General features: G+C 37.5%; 1 protein-coding gene across 1 annotated transcript; it reads left to right on the top strand.

Moving 5' to 3' along the window:
• The first annotated feature begins 350 nt into the window (after positions 1–350).
• On the top strand, positions 351–15,094 carry LOC139743803 (uncharacterized). The gene is made up of 6 exons (XM_071654257.1): positions 351–642; positions 6,813–6,876; positions 8,282–8,406; positions 10,262–10,354; positions 10,901–10,960; positions 11,904–15,094. Exons 1-6 carry the CDS (start codon positions 568–570, stop codon positions 12,009–12,011), a joined length of 525 nt encoding a protein of 174 aa, XP_071510358.1. The 5' UTR covers positions 351–567; the 3' UTR covers positions 12,012–15,094.
• The last annotated feature ends 4,908 nt before the right edge of the window (positions 15,095–20,002 follow it).

Genomic DNA, 20,002 nt, shown 5'->3' with positions numbered 1-20,002 from the left:
GCCTTGCAGCCAAGACTAATACAGATTTTACACCTGTAATGCAATTAATACACCGTATAAGGATGATTTGTCAGTTACATTATTCGCCAATGAAATGAAGCAAAAATAATGATATAAGTGTGATACTTCTTTACAAACCTATAATAGAAATGACGATAAATCAAGGACATGACTGACGTCACAGTCACGGATATCTGGTTGCGGCAAGCCTCTTCGTCCCACCCTCCCCACACAAGCACAGACGCACCACCGAACAACTGTAAACAACGACATATTTCCCCCACTCTCGTTCTTTCACTTCAGCACTGATGCAAGGGACAGACGGGTTTACCAGTCTGCTTGCAGGGACGGGTTTTTCGACTGAGTAGTAGTCCGGAAGTCCGACTCCTGGAGTGTATTTAAGTAAGCGACAATCAAAAGAGGAAAGCAATCTTTAACCTGATCAAATCTGTTCACAACGGTTGTAGAATACACGTACTTTGCGTCCATTTCGGTTTTGCCGACATTAGATATTTTGAAGGGTACTGTTTTCTGAGAGAGAGAGAATAATCAAACTTTTCTGCCAGGATGCCGCTGATGACTAGATGCTGTTGCTTCGATAACACGAGGAGTGGGACGCTGGCGGCGGGAATCTACACCTTGGTGAGTAGAAAGACCAGTGCCATCAGCCGAGATGGAAGAAGATCCATCTTGAAAAGATCCATCCTCAAAACTTTTTCAGGCACGTCTTAAATCTGCTTATCACGGAGTATAGGACATCCTAGTTATCATATGCATACATGTATTTTTGGTAGATGTCTCAATTTATTCAACTTATTCCTTGGAATTATGTTGTTGAGTAATTATAATGTATAAATCATTGCAGCGCCTTGAGTGACATATAATTGTCAGAAAGTGCGCATTAGAAATATTTACTATTATCATTATTATTATTATTATTATAAGACGATTCTATACTTGTCTATTTATTTTTCGCTGTCGGTACAGCTCTGCGAAGTTTTCCAAAATAAGCCAACCTCACTAGCAATGACCAAACAATTGAATTGAATTGAATTGAATTGAACTGGAATTAATTGAAAATGACCAAACTAGTGTGGGTCCTGATGGCATGATGAATGACAGGAGGGAAGAGCGGGCGTGGGGGGGGGGGGGGTGACGCGCACCGAATGATGTTCCCTATTAATACTCACTGCAGTCAATATTTATATAGAAGTATCAATATAATGGGAATTATGACAGCAACGGTTTCGAGACACTCAATTAATCGACCTTATGGAGAATGAAAAAGAAAATGTTATGTTCGAGAACTAACCTCACACGTTTTTTATACAGTCCAAGTATATACCGCATGGTTTCATAAGGTTAATTATTCACAAAGAGGAGAGCTTTGAAAAATCACGTTTACAATATAAGATATCTCCTTTAAAGGCATTTTTGCGATTCAAACAAATTACCTCCGGAAAATATTAAGTGTAGTTTCCCGCCATATATCTATGCTGGCTTGAACAGATAGGGGAAAATCAGACTAAAAAAGATAATAGAGAGTTCATTCAAATTGAAATTGAGAGAAGAATAAAGTCATGTGATATTGACATTTTCCGAAAAAAAAAAATCATTTTAAACTCGGTGAATGAAGAAATATTAAAACGTATACTAGTATATCAACTAAGTTTAGATAAATCAGACAATTCGTTTATGAGTTGAAGTATTACAATCTGGGTAATCCATGTGCTAGAATCGGTGGGATAAGAACGGTCCTGCCGTCAATTTGTTGAGCATTAATTTGTCTTTTTTGTATGATTTCTTCACGTGGCCACTGAGAAAGTAATGAATGCGTATAAACTAGCAAGCAACTGGGCAGACGGCTATGAGTTGCCTCAGAGCAGGGTGGTGCCTCTCACCTCCCTGCTCAGAGGGACTGAATAGGTAAAGGCCCTGTCACACCTTTCAGGTTCTACGCAGGCTTGTTGCGAGTAGGGATTTTCAAGGATTTTATTTTCAAACACTCCATTTTATATCTAAACATATTCTGATTTGGTCACTGTTATATCTAATTGCCTTTAAGATTTTTCTGTTATCGGTTGTTCTATTTTCTCTCTCCCATTTTACTGTATGTGTTTCCACCTGCATGTCTGTATAATTTGTTTTGTACGTGTCCATAAATATTGTACTCATTGTATGTGGACCCCATGGAAGAACAGCGTTGCCATGTTGGCAACGCTGAATATGGGCAATCCACCCGTTTTTTTATTTTTATACGGAAATAAATACCATACCATACCATACCAAGGAGAATTTTCTACGGGCGGACAAGAATGTTGGCGAGTTCCGTACTTGCGTCTTACGGCTAGACACGTGCCATTTACCTGCTACTTGCGTGTATTCCGTGTGACTTGCGTGAGAGCTTTGAAACCGATCCATTCTCCGCTACGAGCGACATACGGGGACCGCGAAGTATCTGCGTGGGAGTTGCCTGCAAGGGAGTTGCCTGCGAGGTGCTGCTGCTAAGTATGCTCAAGGCCTTGTCACATCGTGTCTGGGGAAGCCTTGCGGGTTGACTTGCGGGGAAAATTTTTACTACCCGGACCTCCCAGCAGTTAATGGTCCGCACCTGACAGTAACCTAGCGCGTATCTCGCCCGTATAGTTGCCCGGAGGTGCGCTCGCAAGTCCGATTCACCCGCAGCCAAGATTTGAGCATGACCAAAACTTTTTTCCCGGTGAGGGGATTGCCCGCAGAGGTCCACGCAGAACGCCAGTAGGAGACCCTTACCGGCAGCACCTAGCAGACAACTCCCAAGCAGGTACTTTGCAGTCCCCGTATTTTTAAAAGAAAATATGAATAAATAAATAAATATAAAGGAAAAATCATTCCATCGACTCGCTACTGACTTAAAGGGTAATGTTATCATTGCTCCCCCTCTGATTTCAGTAAGAGGTTATAAGTTAAGTGTTCTTCCATTATGCTATAGATAATCGACAAAGAACAGGATTTCTGTGATGCTTTTCCGTACAAGCTCATGCCCGATGGGAGGATGTGAAGCGCCATGACCTGATCGCGTCACGTAATATGCCTTTATTCGGTGGAAACATGAATAAGACAGTTTGAAGCTTGTTTATTTCATGTCCGATTACAGAAAAAGCGCGACCATTCTGTCGGTCTAATTTATTCTATTCATTTGAGTCAACTGGGATATAATGTGGACTTGTAGTTTAAGGAAATATTGTGCTGAAGAAAGCCGTTATACTGGGGAGCTAATCGCTCACTGTATTCTTCTTTTTTTTCAATCTCTCTAATGTTTGCAATAACATGGCATTGGAAAGGGAAACCTTCCCGTAACCAAGTGTTGTATAATACAAAAAGAAAAAAAAATGTTAGACATAAAACATTTATTATGGCAACGCGTTTACAGATACGGCACCGATCTCGAATCTGGAATGAACTTCGGCACAGGTAGAAATCTTGTTTGTTAAAATTCAACGCCAGCCAATACATGATTCGCCTCTCTCTCTCCACCCACAACCCATGCAATGAGTAAACAGTGTGAAAACATTGTATAGATCTGCATGCTACTTCAGGCTGTGATCACGTGGGCACATATTTAACGAAATATATTACAAGGTACAAAGTGGCATGAAGACGTGATCCACTACGTCGGTATTATATGACGTGTTTCTCCCATGTCGTATCCTTCCAGTACTTGTATGATTCTGCAGGTACACTTCCTCCTCCGTAATTCAACACTGTTGTGGAATTCCAAAGGATAAATTTCACTTTACATCCTTCTTCCTTTTCCTGAGCTGGATTGATAACAAGATTTGCGTTCATCAAACCCACCTTATGCAAGTAACAACATATCCCTTTGTGATGTATACACGTGCTATTAAGAAAAAGTGAAAAAAATTCACTTTACATCCTTGTTTCTTCCTTTTCCCGAGTTGGACTTATCATCAAGATTCGCGAACATCAAACCACCTTATGCAGTGACGACCATAGCAAACGATAGCTGAACATGTTGAACAATTGCAAGTCTCTTTACATCTCTATATTTCTCTCTTATTCATTTTAGAAAGTAGAACAGAGTAGAACAAGTTTGAATGATTCGCTTTTCGGGAATGCAATATCGAATCAGTCATTGTGCTAGCACATGAAATGTAGACATGCAGCGTTAACTTTTAGTGTCTAATCAATGGTTTTTATCAGTCTTTTATATTCGCGAATAAGGGCTTTCAGATTCCACAATGTTGATCAAGAAGTGTGGTCACATACCATGGCTCGACACTAACTTTTTTGTTTGGTGGCCCGATGGGGCCACCAAAATCCTAAATTTCAAATTTTTGGTGGCCCGAGAGAAAAATTTGGTGTCCCGAAAAAAAAACAATAAAAAACATTAAAAGTCCTTCTTTTTAATGAGTCAAATATTTAAGATTTTTGATAGTAAGAATTAGAAGTTGGACATATCTACTCATAAATAAACTTCAACAAACTTGCAACACTCACTCTCAGGCATTCATTCAGTCCTTTTCATCCATCCTTTGAACAAATTTAACTGCTAATTTCCGGCGCAAAAAGTTACTAATTTATTGACATACTTTTCAAAAAATTTTGGTGGCCCGAGGCGGGCCACCAAATTTGCCCTTTTTTGAAATTTGGTGGCCCGACTTTCATTTTTGGTGGCCCCGGGCCACCGGGCCACCGTTAGTGTCGAGCCCTGCATACAAGTACTATGATGGAAAATAATTGTTGGGTAGTCATATTGGGAATTTAGAGATATAAAAGATATAGGGAAAGCTCCTCATAACAAAGCCACAAAAGCAAAACTGCTGATAATGATTATATATAGTACCTTTATACACAATTTGACATAAAAGAAAAGAGAGAATAAACTTATTTACTCGTCAAACACATCTATAAATCACCGAATAAAAGAAATACTAAACATACACATGGATCTGTTCAGCTTAGGAGATATACACTTAGACATGGGCAATACTGGCCGCAAACGTAAGTGCCGGTATGCTAATTAGGACGTAAATGATGATATTATTATAGGAATATTGTCATGAACTAAACAGAGTTAGGCGTTATAGACAACCTTTGTGCACACCACAACGAACCTTTATTTTTTTTTAAAACTATCATTTTCCGTTATATGACGCAAACTATGAAGCCAGGCCAGTTCGAATGCTAGATAATTTTACAGAAGGCCCACATATGCAAAAGTATCGCAGTCTTTTTATTAGGATTTTATTGGCATGACATCAAAAGCTTCGGCAAAGTCAATCAACATTCGTGACTGTACTTGTTATCAAAGTCTTTTTTTTTTTGTACATCAGAAGATAAGTACATATGTTGACATTACCAGGTATAATAAGTGAAATTCACAAGTATCCCGTAAACAATGGTGAAAAAAAAACCGACAGAATTTTTCGGAAAAATGAAATTAATAATTTATTCTGTAATTCTTCAAGCAAAGTGCAATTCACATACAGGCTCTACCTTTTTTTTTTGACAAATTTTACAAGGAAATATTCTATCTCGCTTATTACATAAAAAAAAACAATTTTGTAATTTTTTTTTTTGGGAAATTTGCAAACCTAATTTGTCTCAAGTTCTCTTATCGTCTCTTGCACTTCCACAATTGCTGCAGTACACAGAAAGCTTACGCAGAAATTTGAGCTCCCATTAACTGTTTTTTTATTTTATCTTTTTACTTACATACCAACATTGGCAAAATAATAATTAATGCATTGACTATATTGTGTCTTATTCTTCGTATACCAAAGCATTTACTCGCGCCCCTTTTTCGAGGATTTTGCATAAATCTTGATACTCCAGAATAACCACCGTATGCTGCAAAGAAGTAGTCACTCTTCCACAATGCACAGTGCACACACACACACACACACACACACACACACACATACACACACACCCGCGCGCACACACACACACAAATCATGCATATAAATAAAAGTGGGAGTAACGCTCACTTCTCCCCTCCCAATCTCTTTTTGTACATGCGACATCATTCAATAGTCCTGCCTTTGATGTAGATTAGTCTGCAAATCGCATACACATATTCTGTTTAAACCGTGAAACAAGCGGTCCAAGTCACAGGAAGAAAAAAACCCCAACAACATCAACAATAAAAAAGACAAAAACAGGCGGAAATGAAAGTAGAATATTAAACGAATTACTGTGTTAGTGCTCGTGTGGGCACGGTTATCAGGAAATGCTGCCGGAATGATCTGCTGGAAATCTTACAGTGCTGTTCCCGAATATCCCTGTCCTCTATCTTTTATTTTATTCATTCATTCATTTACCTATTCATTTATTTATTCATTCATTTATCTATTTGTTCATTTACTTGCTATTACTTCTAATTTTATCTTATTTTATTTTGTTTTACCGGATGGTACTACCTCACTTATTCTACCGTTTAATTAACAGATATCAATCGAAACTATCCTCTGATGGAATCCTAACTAGGAAATCTTCCTCGATTTCCTTCCTGCGCTCGGCGACTAGGAAGGACTGTTACAAATATCCCTTTCTCCCGTGGACAATACAATGGCAGAATATGGAATCTTCTCCCAAAGAAAGTTAGGGACGCCCAAACTGTTAATACATTGAAGGCAAGATTGGGTGACGTGGATATCTCAACTCTTATGGGGGGGGGGGGGGCATTTTTAATGCAATGCTAGTCACTTTGCGCTTGCAACCGGTGTGCAGTAGCCAGAAGAAGAGAAGAAGAAGAAGAAGAATTATCCCTGCTCTCTCTCTCTCTCTCTCTCTCTATTTCTTTGCAGATTTACTCCCTCATCGCTTGTGGATATGCCGCCTATCAGTTTGTTGTGGTCAGAAAGGTGATCGGTAAGGAATGAAACTTCTTCTTTTTCTTCTTTGTTTGTTTCTTTCTTTTTTTGGCCACCGAATATGAATTCTGCACTCTCTACAGACTGTATAACGATGTAGTCAATTATAATAAGAATAAGAATATCAAAGGACTCCACTTAATCATATTTTATTCATATTTATGTTCATTTTAAAAAATATGGCATAAAGGGAAGTGGAAGTGGACAAAACCCGTTTTATCAATTCAGATATCTGAATTTAAAAAACGCGTTCGTCCACTTCCCCTGATGTCATGGCTTTTTATTTCTGTTTTAAAGGTCCTGTTTACCTTTTTGAGCAGTGATTAAAAAAAAATGTTCCAGATGTCACATTTGATGCATATAATGTATGTGAATTGTTTCACAAAACATCCTACCATATAGAATTTTCGCTATAAAGCCAAAAATAATTATAAGGGATGTATCAGTATTTTTCTCAATAAACCACAATTGTATAGACGGTTTAGTCTGAAAAAAAATGTTATTATAACTATTGTTCACATTTTGTGTCTTTAACTTGTTACAGTGGTTGTTTCTACCCCTAACTCACATTGTAGAACTATGTTATAGCACTAATGCTGGGGTTTTGTTTCATCTGCATATGGTAAATGATGCCTTTTAACTATCACGATGCACGTATGCAAAATGATTGATCATGTACAGTCGTGCGCTCTTGCAGACTGTTATAAAAACATTGTAATCCCTAAAGATACCCCTAGGGAGATCCATGGCACGAAGCTATATCATCAAATCCAAGTGAAAATATAAACTACCCCCCCCCCCCCTCCCCGAAGTGTAAGTGATAGAGCTACGTATGAAAATAAATGGTTTATGAATTTTCAAACTCGTCTGTTTGGTTTTCCCTTTCTGGCATATACAAGTCGTAAGTCTTCAAAACGTCTATCCTATCAATCTCTAAAATACCCTTTTCATAAACTCATCCTCCAATTATCCGCTTAAGAATTATGCGGACATTTCAATAAAAAATGCGTTCACAAACTCTGAAAATATCCGCACTTTTTTTTTACGAGCGCCCGTCCTGAAAAAGGCGGATAATCGTCATGGTGACTGCACACGTCCCTCCTGTGAGGTTACAGGTGACCTTTTGACCGCACCCCGGCAATTATCCGCATAACTTTGGATTTGCGTTCACATACTCCAAATCTGGTCCCGATGCTGCTACATGTATTATGTGGATAATAGAAGCGTCGAAAAAAAAAGCGGATAATTCTTGCCCCGCTCCGATTTTACGACCAAATTATGCGGATATTATCCGCATAATTGAGTTTATGAAAGGGGTATGAATTCCATGAATTACTGTCAGCTATTCGTTGCTGTTGAAATCCACACTAAGCGATTCAATGACCCTTGACCTTAAATGGCAGATGATGGCTCCGTCCCTGTCGATGACAACGTCTACAAGATTCTCCTCATCACGTACATCGTGGAGTTCGTCATCGTTGGCCTTCTGATCCTCAGCTCAATCCTCCTCCTGGTCGGAGTGTCTCAAGTAAGCATCACACATTTTTTTTTTTTCATTCATGAAACTTAATGCAATAGAATTGCCTTTTCTTCTCTTTTTCTCAATCTTTTACTGGTGGTCTGACAGTCCAATAAGATATATCACATTTCTGTATTACTCTTAACATCTGCGACCATTTCATTTTCAGTAAGTGGTTGTTTTTGTATCTGATATATAGGGTCTGTTTTCCCCTCGCAGGACGATTTTTTTTTCCTTTACATTCTGTATGTGCATAGATTGCGTTCAAATAAGCACATTGTAATTCATGAAGGCATAAAATGCAACAATAAACATTTTATTTGTTAGATGAACCATTACAAAGCGGAAGTCACACTAGCTGCGCAGTCAACACATCTCCTCCTTTTCTCACATCTAGCATATATGAAGCTAACTTATTCTCGTTTGATATGTTTGGTTGATTGACTGTCTTAAACGGGATCCCGACAAGTAAGATTCTCTATGGTCAAGATGCTTTCATCGAAAATGTCAAGATTGACATTATATGCGACAGCTCGTCAGTTCCCTCCAGGCGGCATTTGCTGATTACCAATTCTCTTTTGGTGCACTAAATATCAAATAAGGTGGGATGGATGTACAGTATATAGGACCTCCATTATCCGGGAATGTTGGGACCGGCAGGCGTCCGGATAAACGACTTGGTTGGATAAGAGAAGGTTATTATACTTCTATACAACGTATGCTCATATACAACGTGCACTTTCCATAGCATGTCATGCTATAGGGGCATTACACATCATGTTTCACAGTATACCTCTGAAATTGATATCACAATGAAACGAAATATGAGTAAAATATTCCTTCATAATATGATAGTGATAGACAATGAGAAGATCGATATTGTGATTGTGTCAAATACTGCCGCTGCGATTGTAACTATACAGTATGTAAAACAAAAATACAATCAAATTTTTGCATTGATGACACCTATTATGATTAATCTGTCTAAATGCAACTTCAGGGTCGTAAAATATAACATCTTAGCTCTATTTGCAGAAAATCCCAATCAATTTGGTTAATCGATCACAGAGAAATGTGGAATGTTGTAAAGCATGTCATGAGTCTGATTCTTCCAAGTTTAGCACTTCGATGCTTTTGTGTGTGAATACAATGGACAGAACTTGGAGGGAAGAGATTCTTGACATCCTCTACAAAATTCCTAATTTCTCTTTGACCACTGAAGCAAATCGAATGGGGTTTTCTGTAAGATGGGGGCAATGAGTTATAGTTTCATACCCTGAATTTGTATTCGGATTGATTAAATTTTCTTAAAGATATCATTGCGGAGGGTCCCGTTGTATACATCTGTATATATATATATATATATATGTTTGTTGTTTTGGTTTTTTTTTTTGGGGGGGGGGGGGGGGGGGGGGCATACGGTACTGCTGTGCGCTCAGTGCCAGTGACAGAGCGCGGCACCAGTGCTGTCTCTGAAATCGTCTCACGAACAGATTTAAAAGTTACAGTTCGCTGCGTAGATTGGACTACTGAGTATGTAGCGTACGAAAATGGTTGAACGTGTGTTTGTTTTGAGATTATGCACTGACATATTAAATAGAAAATGTCAGTAAGTCGTCGACCGACAATCCGGATACTCGATGACTGGATAATCGAGGTCCTACTGTAAATCGGAGGTGAACTCCTGTGCATATGTGATAATACCATCTATACGCGTTTGTTTTTGTTTGTTTGTGCTTCTTTTTTTTTGGGGGGGGGTGGATAAAAAATAATACTGCGAATGAAGTTGAGGCATGTGGGAAATCGTTGAAATCATATGGTCGTGTATTAATCCTCTCATCGCTCTGCTCCTGTTCAAATTCAGAATGTCAGAGGACTGCTTGTTCCATACATGGTTGCCATGATCATCTACATGCTCCAAGGTCTTGCAGGGGTCATCATCTTGATTGCCGGTGGTGTAAGTTGCCGATCTATCATTTTTTTTTTTTAAATCACAATTAAGTTGTCATACTTTCACTGAGTAAGAATATCTAGAATTGAATGTCAATAATCATGAATAAGATCTTGTAGGTCTAAAGATAGAGTATCACACGATGTACAAGTTGACTTCGGTGACTTAGAGTAAGTTGATTTAAAAAAAAACAGAAACGGTGTCCTCAAAATTGGCCGTTTAATACTGAATGTTTGGGATTTGACAGTATACAATAATGTATCTCCCCACCCCCACCACCCCACCCCACCCACACCTCCCAGGAAAAAAGGATTTAAAAATTGTACCTTCATACCAGATATACGGTGATAATGTAATCAGCTCCGATATCAGCTCACACATTTATTTGTGCTCGAAGAAAGGAATCCTAAAATTCGATTTTTCGGATTTATTGAGCTCTCCCCATCTTCCTCCTTCATGGTTACTTTCATTTGATTTATCAAGCTGTCTATGCTCTTATCAATATATAAAGAGTCATATTTCATCTTTATTTCAATCTTTTTTTTACAAAAGCTAATGAATGGAATCTACATCGGAGCCATCTGTGTGTGGATCGCATTCACAATACTTCATGTGAGTATCCATATTTCATTATTTCAGTCTTGTGTTATTGATAGGTGTGAAAGCAAAAATTTTGAAGCCTTTACCAAATATTCTCGTACAACTATAAAGGGATGAAGATTGCGTAGGTGACGTTGGTAGTATACCTATTAACTGGCAGTAAAAAGAAAGAAAAATTAATTGATCCATTAAGTAACAAAAACTTAACCAGTGACTTTTTCATCAGCGACAAAAATACTGATGTTGCCATCATCTCAAAGTATACACTTACAACTACTAGTATACACGAATGAAGATGCGAATAGGTGACGTTGTTTGCATACAAACATTTGAAAATCCAGTGCTTTTGAATCGGGGCCGTTTACAATTTTAGCGATAATACGCATTCTGAAAGCAAGAGATTATTAAGCAGAGGGTCTTCTCTCTGTACAAATGGACTCCGTCCTCTGTACAATCTACACTACGTGGTGGTAGTGTCGCTGCCCAGAAAGTAGTATATGACACTTGAGATTACCACTGGTTCCTTTTTTTTTCTGACATGTTTGTTAAAAATGTAGATCAGCGGTTGCATGCGATCTTACAAATTCCATTTGAACAGAGGGCAGACAAATTAAACAAAACTCACGCCTCATAATGCGAATGATGTTTTGCGGTCATCTGGCACAGCTATGACGCATTGCAAATTATAAATTAAAGAATTTATTTCCTGCTATTTTTTTTTTATTCGTTAGGTCTTTTGATGATGAGTAGATGTATACAACGAAATACGAAACTGCAAAACAACAGTCACAAGGCTTTCATGTCAGGACCTGTGACTGAAAAACCCCATTTGGGACATAGGACAGCGATGCCATGGCACGAGAGACAATGAGTTTGATGTGACAATGTTTATGAAGCCGCTATTGATACACTGTATGTCACTTCTCTCATAATTCTCTGTTTCTCGAATCATCAGATCTTCTGCGTGCTGTGCGCCATCTCCGAGTTCCAAGCCATGCGAGACGGCAGCAGCGGTCAAAGTGGAACGAGCATGTCCAATGTTCCTTACGGGAATTTCAAATAAACATACCCTTTCAGGCGTTGAAGGCTTCGTTGAGATCCCTTTCCTCCATAACTTCCTCAGATCCAGTATCTCACAAATCCATGTCATTTCCCACTTTATGAATATTGTTCTTCGGTTGTGATAAGGTTTCATGACCATACTGGTCCCCAGCAGAGATTTGTTTGGGCTGATCGAGCAGATGAAACTTCTTTATAAACCAAAAAAAAAAAAAAAAAAAAGCAAAGAAAAAAAAAATCACACCGACATGTTATCGATTTATGGATATTTATGGATTTATGGGTTAGATGGACACATGATTTGATCCACTCTTTCAACATGTTCAAATCGTCAAGCTCTCGGGATTTCTCAGTACTACTCGTGAGAAGCATATTAAAGAAAGGACTCCATTTAGATTTCGTCTTCTCATATAATACTCAACGTGGATGAGGAATTGTTGAAAGGTGGTAGAAGGACGTAGTGAGTAGAATAAATTCAGTTTCAAGATGGGACACTTTTAGTATTTGCAACATGACATCCGAAGAAGGATGAATCCAAACTTTTTCAAGTTGATATGGAAGAATCATGTCAAAATAATAAAAAGAAACACACTCTTGTACACTAATAGAATGTGAACATGAACGAGTAACCTGAAGCAAGTCTTGATTTATAAGTGACCGTCTGTATCGTAATACGGGTATTCATTCTGTTTCACTAAGGGGAGAGTTTTTTTGTTTCATATTTTTTGTAGAAGAAAAATTGACAATCCAGTTTTGGAAATTTCGTTCTTTTTTAAGCGCTGCTGAAACTTCACTTCGAGTAAAACGCATTTAGGTATCTCCTCCTCCTCCTCGCTCAAAAATAAATGAATAATTCTACTTCGTCTGTTTTTTATAATATTTCCTTCGCTAATTCTGTGACACGCTTACACAACATTTAATGTTAATACCAAACTCTCACATACTTTTTTTTTGGGGGGGGGGGGGTGAATTGGTGTTGGGGAAACTAAGCCTATCTAGTATTTTCAAATACAGTTATAGATAAAGTTTCGTAGTTTGTCAAGTAAGATACATGTACAATGTAATCATGATGAATAACAAAAACTAATGATTGCGTCCTTACTGCCAGGTGTTATCGCGCAAATGTTTCATTTGCCATACATGTTCATAAATGGTTTGTGAAATATTGCTCCTGAACTTGATAGTAGCGCAGCTTTGTGTAAACCTCTGATTAAAGTATTGTTTTTAACGTTGTAATTGTTTTTCGTCGTCAGTTTAGTTGTTCCATAGTCAACGTTACGCTGTGAATGTTTTGAGACTTTGTTATTTTATCACTAGTATCAATCGTTTGTCACACTAGACAGACAGTAAGAGGGCAAAGTCCTAGAAGAAATAAAATTGGTAATAATAGTTGCACTACCCATTGAAATTACCATCAGTTCGTGTATTCAAAATTACAAAGCAGCATGATGAAAATCTATTTTTGCAAGTGCTTTTTCTTTCTTCTCAAAATAACATTCTTCTTTGTGTGGGTAACGGGAAAACCAATTCGTAAGCGTCGTAATGGGGATGCATTGCTGTGAATATGAACAATGTTAAGCAGAAACAAACTCACAAAGCTGCATTAAATATTTTTAGTTTATCCTTTTATCGCTAAACGAAACAGGATCTCTGACTTTGTTTTATTCTTACTTATCATTTGCTAGTAGTGTCCTCCACAGTGCTTTGGTGCTATGCAGGTTCCTCGTCTTATTTTGTGTAATCTTTAGCGGCTCTACGTTTGCAAACAGATGCATTTGAAGACTTTATGTACTTAGAGTAATTCTAAGGTTGATCAATGGTTTTAGTGCTACTAGTTATGAATAATTTTATCATTGTAATGATTGTACTAATATTACATTGGACTGAATAAACCTGAACTGCTTGTAAATACAATGTCGTAGTTATATCCTGAGACGTGTCGCAACAAAATGAAGTTACCCTACGCAATTGTTAATAGCAGCGAAAAGCAACTTTCATCATGTTTTCTCTGATTTTATGTTGTATGCTACATATTATGTCAAATGTGTGTGTAAATTGTACGTTACAAAAAAATATTACATACGACTATAACATCAAATCCTTCAAATACTCATGATCAACAACAACAACAAAAACAATAACTAGGGGTTCCCAAGTGAGCGGTTTGACATAGAACAATATTGTTCATGCTGTATAGACATTCATGCCAAAATACTATGTTAGGAGTGTGAATTAATATTTACATAGGATGTTCCTGTCGCCATTTACTGCATAGTATTGTATCATATTTTCGTTTAGCAAACTTATATTTTCGTTAGCAAACAAAAGTAATTTAAATAAATTGGGTTTTTTTAATCGTGGAAGGAGAATAGTGTACAGAAGTTATTTTGAATGTAAGAGAAAAATGTAGTGTCATACAGTGACCGACAATAAATGCGTGATATAGCAAATCGTTTTTCAATGCAACATGCTCTGATTAAAGACTTACTTTCTTGCGCTAAATCTTTGCGATGACATGAAGTATTTTGGCGTGTTTGTACTCCCTTCGAGTTACACAGAGTGGTGCTAATGTCTGCTTCTTTGAAAGACGTGAGTAGTAACACAAATTAACAGTGGCTGCCCGAATTGTTTGGTGCAGTCCACAGAACAGTATCAGAAAAACTTGGAAGGACTGAATCGGTTGTATTCATTTCGGATATTGCTTGAGGTCACGGTAGAAAAATAAATAACGAAAAGCAAAGCATGTAGAGAGAGAGAGAGAGAGAGAGAGAGAGAGGGAGAGAGAGATGATGGCATACAACATATTTATTATGACAATAATATCAACAATATTATGATTGCAGTAATGCATGGTTAGAAATAGTAATGATAATCGGGAACTTATTATGATAATGATAATTCATATCCGATGTTTATAATGCTGTGGCAACAGAATAAAACAATGAAAAAAGGGATCATGACAACTAAATAAATGAAATTAATCTGCCGATTGATTTGACTGAACAAATAAGTAATTAGTTGTAACCAGTGAGCGTACTAGTGTGGGGAAAGTGACTGTTTTCCGTCTGTTAACCCCGTCTAATTCTCTCATCATTTTGTGGGATCACAGAGAGCTGCGTGGCTTCTGCCGCTGGGGGCACTGTGATATTTTCGTGTAAAGTTGACATCCAGTCTCCCGGTACAAGGTTCCACCCTCGCTGAAACGGAAAGAAAGAAAAAGAATTACCAATTTTAGTTTTCTTTACCATCAAATTTGCACACTGAGCGGAAAAGTAAGGTTACCTCCGCCAGTTGGTGAAACCGACGACCATCGCAGGTTATCTGATCGGTTGCGTATGTTTGTGAGTGTGTGTGTGTGAGTGTGTGTGTCTGTTTATTTATGTACAAGATAACTCGAGAACGGATGAATGAATTTTCACAAAGCTTGCAGGGTGTGTTTATAATGAGGTAAGAAAGAAACTTAAATGTTGAGGTCATGAGGTCAAAGATCAAAGGTCATAGGGGTCATAAAGGATATAAAATGTTCTTTATTTTTTTGAGAATAAATCCTTAATAATAGTTTTTTAGTCGTTCTGTCAAACACTACATCATTACATATGTTTACAGAGGCGGCCCCGCAACGAGCAACATGTCATGAAAGTGAACATGTAACAATTTACTGTAGGCTATTTTGCTTCTAAATAATTTATTAGTTTTGTTTTGACCTCCCCTTGAAAATGTTAGTTTAAGCAAAATTGGCATTGATGTATTGTGTTTTCGTTTGTACATTGCAGAAAATTGGATTGAAATCAAAATTGAAAATAAACTTAATGCCCAAAGAGCTTAAGAACGGATAATCACATTTTTCACCAAACTTGCAGTCTGTCCTTAAGATTAAGTAAGAAAGAAACGATAAAGCTTAAGTAAATATATATATATATATATATATATATATATATATATATATACAGCTGTGGAAAAGTAATTGTACAGACGAACATTTTTTTTAATGTAAGTTTGAAGGATTTTCGAGCTATAAGGTTACAGAATTTTATTTTACCATAGAAATGAGGTATAGTACAACAAGAGTGATATTGTACATCTGGATTAGGAATGCCTTTCACCACATTTTTGGCTTTTGTTTCACACGTTATTGAGATGAAAGCACATTGAGTTCGCTCATGCCTAAGTAACAGACGACATATAGGCACCCAGTATTACTTCTAAAGAATAATTGAACATCTTCTTTAGTTCTTGTCAGTCAGTAGTGCTATTATCTATCAAATGCACTTTAGTTCATGGTGCGTCTTGCATAATATTTATTTATATGTTTCATTTCCAACAGAAAAATATGAATATATTACAGAAATTGAATACATAGATTTCATCATAACATAAAATAAAAGATAAGTTTACAAAAAATTGTAAGTATACGGAAATGTTGGAAATGGGGAGGAATGCTCAAAAGCTGGGCTTGCAGGATCCATTCCTTCCACACGTAATACAAGAAATTATAATATGATCGATTGACTGATATACATAAAAAGTGGAAGAAACAAAGAAACTAAGACAAAAAGACCTATAACTAACCTAACTAATCCGAAATAAAAATCCTGAACAAATCCTTACACTAAGTCGCTGTCATGCCGGAAGAGAGAGGAAAGAAAGAGAGACAGAGAGAGAGAGAGAGAGAGAGAGAGAGAGAAAACGTATTACGTGGAGTGAAGATAAAAGACAAGAAAAAAAAAAGATAGAAGACTATAACAAGACGAGAGGTAGTGGATGGATGGAGCCGCTTAGCCGTGATTTTAACAGAATATAAAGTTGGATTTTCCAATTCTTTGCATGCCATTAAAGGATCAACACAATTTTACAATTTCATGAAATTAATATGCAAAATATTAATTTTCATAATGATATTTAGATAAATTCTTGTAACTGTTCAAATTTTTTTCCTTCAGATTACTCTTAAAAGAACTTAAACTTGGGGATGCCTTTAAACTGCTACAGAGGTTGTTCCAATATTTAGGTCCAGCAAATGTATATATAGATTTTGTAAACATAGTCCTAGTTAAAGCATGGAGCTACAAACAGCTCCGTGGTTAAAGGCAGTAATTCTTTAACGTGTAGTGGCCAAGTTATTAGAGTCAATATGCCCCAATAAAAGAAGTTTCATGAGATGAGAAGGCATCCACCCTGGTGCCATAGTACGGCAGCAGAGAAAGAGAGAGAAAGAGAAGTGTCTGCAACGCTTGGTTTTTCCAAAACTACATTATACTTCACACTCGGAAACGTCTTTTCTACAGCCGATTTGATGGTCAAATCGACATGACTGGACAATATCATTGTCCAGTCATGTCTTTAAAAAATCTCCGAATGATATCCAACGATAAACAGAATTAGGACTAGAAATCACCATCAAAGTGTCATCTGCTCCTCTCTCCTAGGCTTCTAGAATCTTGACTGAAGTCCCTTATAAAGGTGAGGGAGAAGCAATATCAGCAAGAGAAAGCAGCCAGCAGCCTGCCAGTGTGGTGCACCAAAACAGACTGCTCCACACGTCTTGAGTGAGTGCCCTGATCTCCCCCTCCTGACAACATGGACCTGACACACCCTACTCCTGAGACTGTAACTTGGCTACAGCAACTGAGGGACGTTATTTAGCTGCCGCTTCCTCATACGCAAGAAGAAGAAGAAGAAGAAGAAGAAGAAGAAGAAGAAGAAGAAGCAAGAGAAAGAGACATAAGAGATCGCAACTTGCCTGGAATAAAAAAGACTGGAAATTTGAAGATTAGATTGATCTTCAGCTATAACTCCAACATTCAGTTGACAACCGATTCCAGGTCATTCGATGGTTCAACACGGTGGAGCTAGACATTGAGTTCTGTAGGCCTCTCCTTGTTTCCTCCTCATCATAAACCTATACTTTCTCCCTCTCATTTTAGGACTTCAGTGGTTCAAAAGAGCACAAACTAACAAAGACAACCAAGAGTAAATAGTTTCAAAATGAGAAAATGACATGTTTTGATTGATACACAGAATCGAAGGGGATGATATATATAATGATACGTTGTAAGTGTGTTAAGACAATTAAGACAATGGCCAAACTCAAGATTGCCAGCTACCGTAGTGAGCGAGCTCTTAAAATCTGCAACCAAATTTGCCTTGTAAGTCCCTCATTTTGATACTCCCATGATTGTGTAATGTAGTGGGACTGTATAAAACGCAATCGCTTGAGCATCTTTCTGCATAAAGAGGTCCTGAAAGAAAATAACGAAGGCTTGCAAGTTCTTGTTTATCATTTTATTATTGCTCTTGATCATACAGTTCCATCAGGAAGGCCACTTAGTTGATCTAGGGACACTTTCTTCTTCTCTTTTCAACCTTTGTTGCTGCCACTTTCGTGGACAGTTAATCGGAGATCCAGGGCTCTGTATTCGTATAGATTTTATGGGGGCATTGTGGCGCAGTGGATACAACTTCGGACTATAACTTGGAGGACCCTATAAAATCGAATCCAGTCCAGTGCTCAGGTACGTCCTTGGACAAGATGTTTTAACATACATGTATTATGTCCTTCTCGACCCGAGTGTATAAATGGGTATCTGGCAATAAACGCAAGGGTAAAGATAATGTCAGAACAAGGAAGGCCTCATTATACCCATATCATTATCATTGTTATCATTAAATATTATTATTATTATTGTTATTATTATTACCATTATTATTATCATAATTATTATTATCATTATTATTATTATTATGAGAGCACACAAGTACAATAAACATGCCCCTTAGTTAAAGGTCTTCCCGATAAGAAAACTACAGAAATATGCAAGTAAAGACTAAAAGTAAATCACATTGAAGGACACGCGAAAAAGGTGATCAAAAAGACAAAAATTATTTTACTCAATAACACTATTATGATTATGAACCAGGATGATACTATACGTAGAAAAATATTGGCAAGCATAATAAAGGGCTTGAAAGTACATACACTTCATTCCGTACATTAATGAAGCATTCTCAAATCTAACCATGGAGCTACAACGGACCTAGCCATTCATTTTGTCTGATATTCTTAAAGTCTTGAAAATAATTCAACCTGCATCAATCTCTTTTAATATATTATTGAAAACCCATTTTCTCCTATGTCAATTCCTATTTCCTTTTTTACTTGAGTTTATCAATTCTTGAAATCAAATCTTCCAAATGTATTGACATCCCTAATTTTTTTTTTTTAATCTTTGCTATAGATGAATAAACCGAATGCAGACATTAAGCCTACGGCTTGCTCTTTGAACAGTCTATACATGGTACAACATTGCCAAAGCAAGATGTATGCCCTGCACATTGATCACAAAAACTTGCCTAGTGGGTAGTCTCCGCTGTTTCCATCGTTACACAATGTCAAAGTTCAGCACATGCCGAATACAAGACAATGATATTTTAGAATTGACGGGCTCCTCAATTTGCTTGCAGGAATGAATAACTATTATGGTATGTCTACACCAGTCTTTTAATGTGTTCTGAACTGGCTAATGCAGGTAACGCTCCGCAAAAGCAACATTGCGGAAACCCCTCCCGTTGATCGTACCAATATGCTCGCACAAGGTGGCTGTGAAGACCTCGTGAGCTATGCGACCTCCGCCACGAACTATAGATGAGTTTTGGCACACGCTGGTAAAATGGAAAAAAAAAGTGTTTGGATTTCATGCCGAGTTAAAGAAGAGAAAACAGAAAAATAACCTGAATGTTCAAATTGCCCAAACTCAATACTAGTTCAGTGTGTCAATATAGTGGTTATTGGGCTGAATCTGCTACATTTTGGTATTTCTAAAGATCTTTGAATTCGCTCTATCGAAAGATGACTGTGCGTCATTTCATCGTTTTCTTTCATGCAGGTACACAGAAAGAATACAGCACTGCTGTCTGAACTGTACGTTAATTAGCGTTGTCCATTGCTGGCACCCGTTTGCTAGAGGGAGCTCTCTAATAATTTCGGTAGCCACATTT

This window comes from Diadema antillarum, unplaced genomic scaffold, assembly GCF_040938485.1.
Source record: "Diadema antillarum isolate AM-2024a unplaced genomic scaffold, OU_Dant_1.0 seq00001106_RagTag, whole genome shotgun sequence".
Lineage (NCBI taxonomy): Eukaryota > Metazoa > Echinodermata > Echinoidea > Diadematoida > Diadematidae > Diadema > Diadema antillarum.
Note: the sequence above shows the minus strand (reverse complement) of the source record. Positions and strands in the feature narration are given on the sequence as shown.

Coding starts and splice junctions, on each gene's coding strand:
- LOC139743803 (XM_071654257.1), top strand. CDS start 568: ATGCCGCTGATGACTAGATGCTGTTGCTTCGATAACACGAGGAGTGGG. Junction 643..6,812: donor CGGCGGGAATCTACACCTTG/GTGAGTAGAAAG, acceptor ATTTCTTTGCAG/ATTTACTCCCTCATCGCTTG. Junction 10,355..10,900: donor TCATCTTGATTGCCGGTGGT/GTAAGTTGCCGA, acceptor TTTTTACAAAAG/CTAATGAATGGAATCTACAT.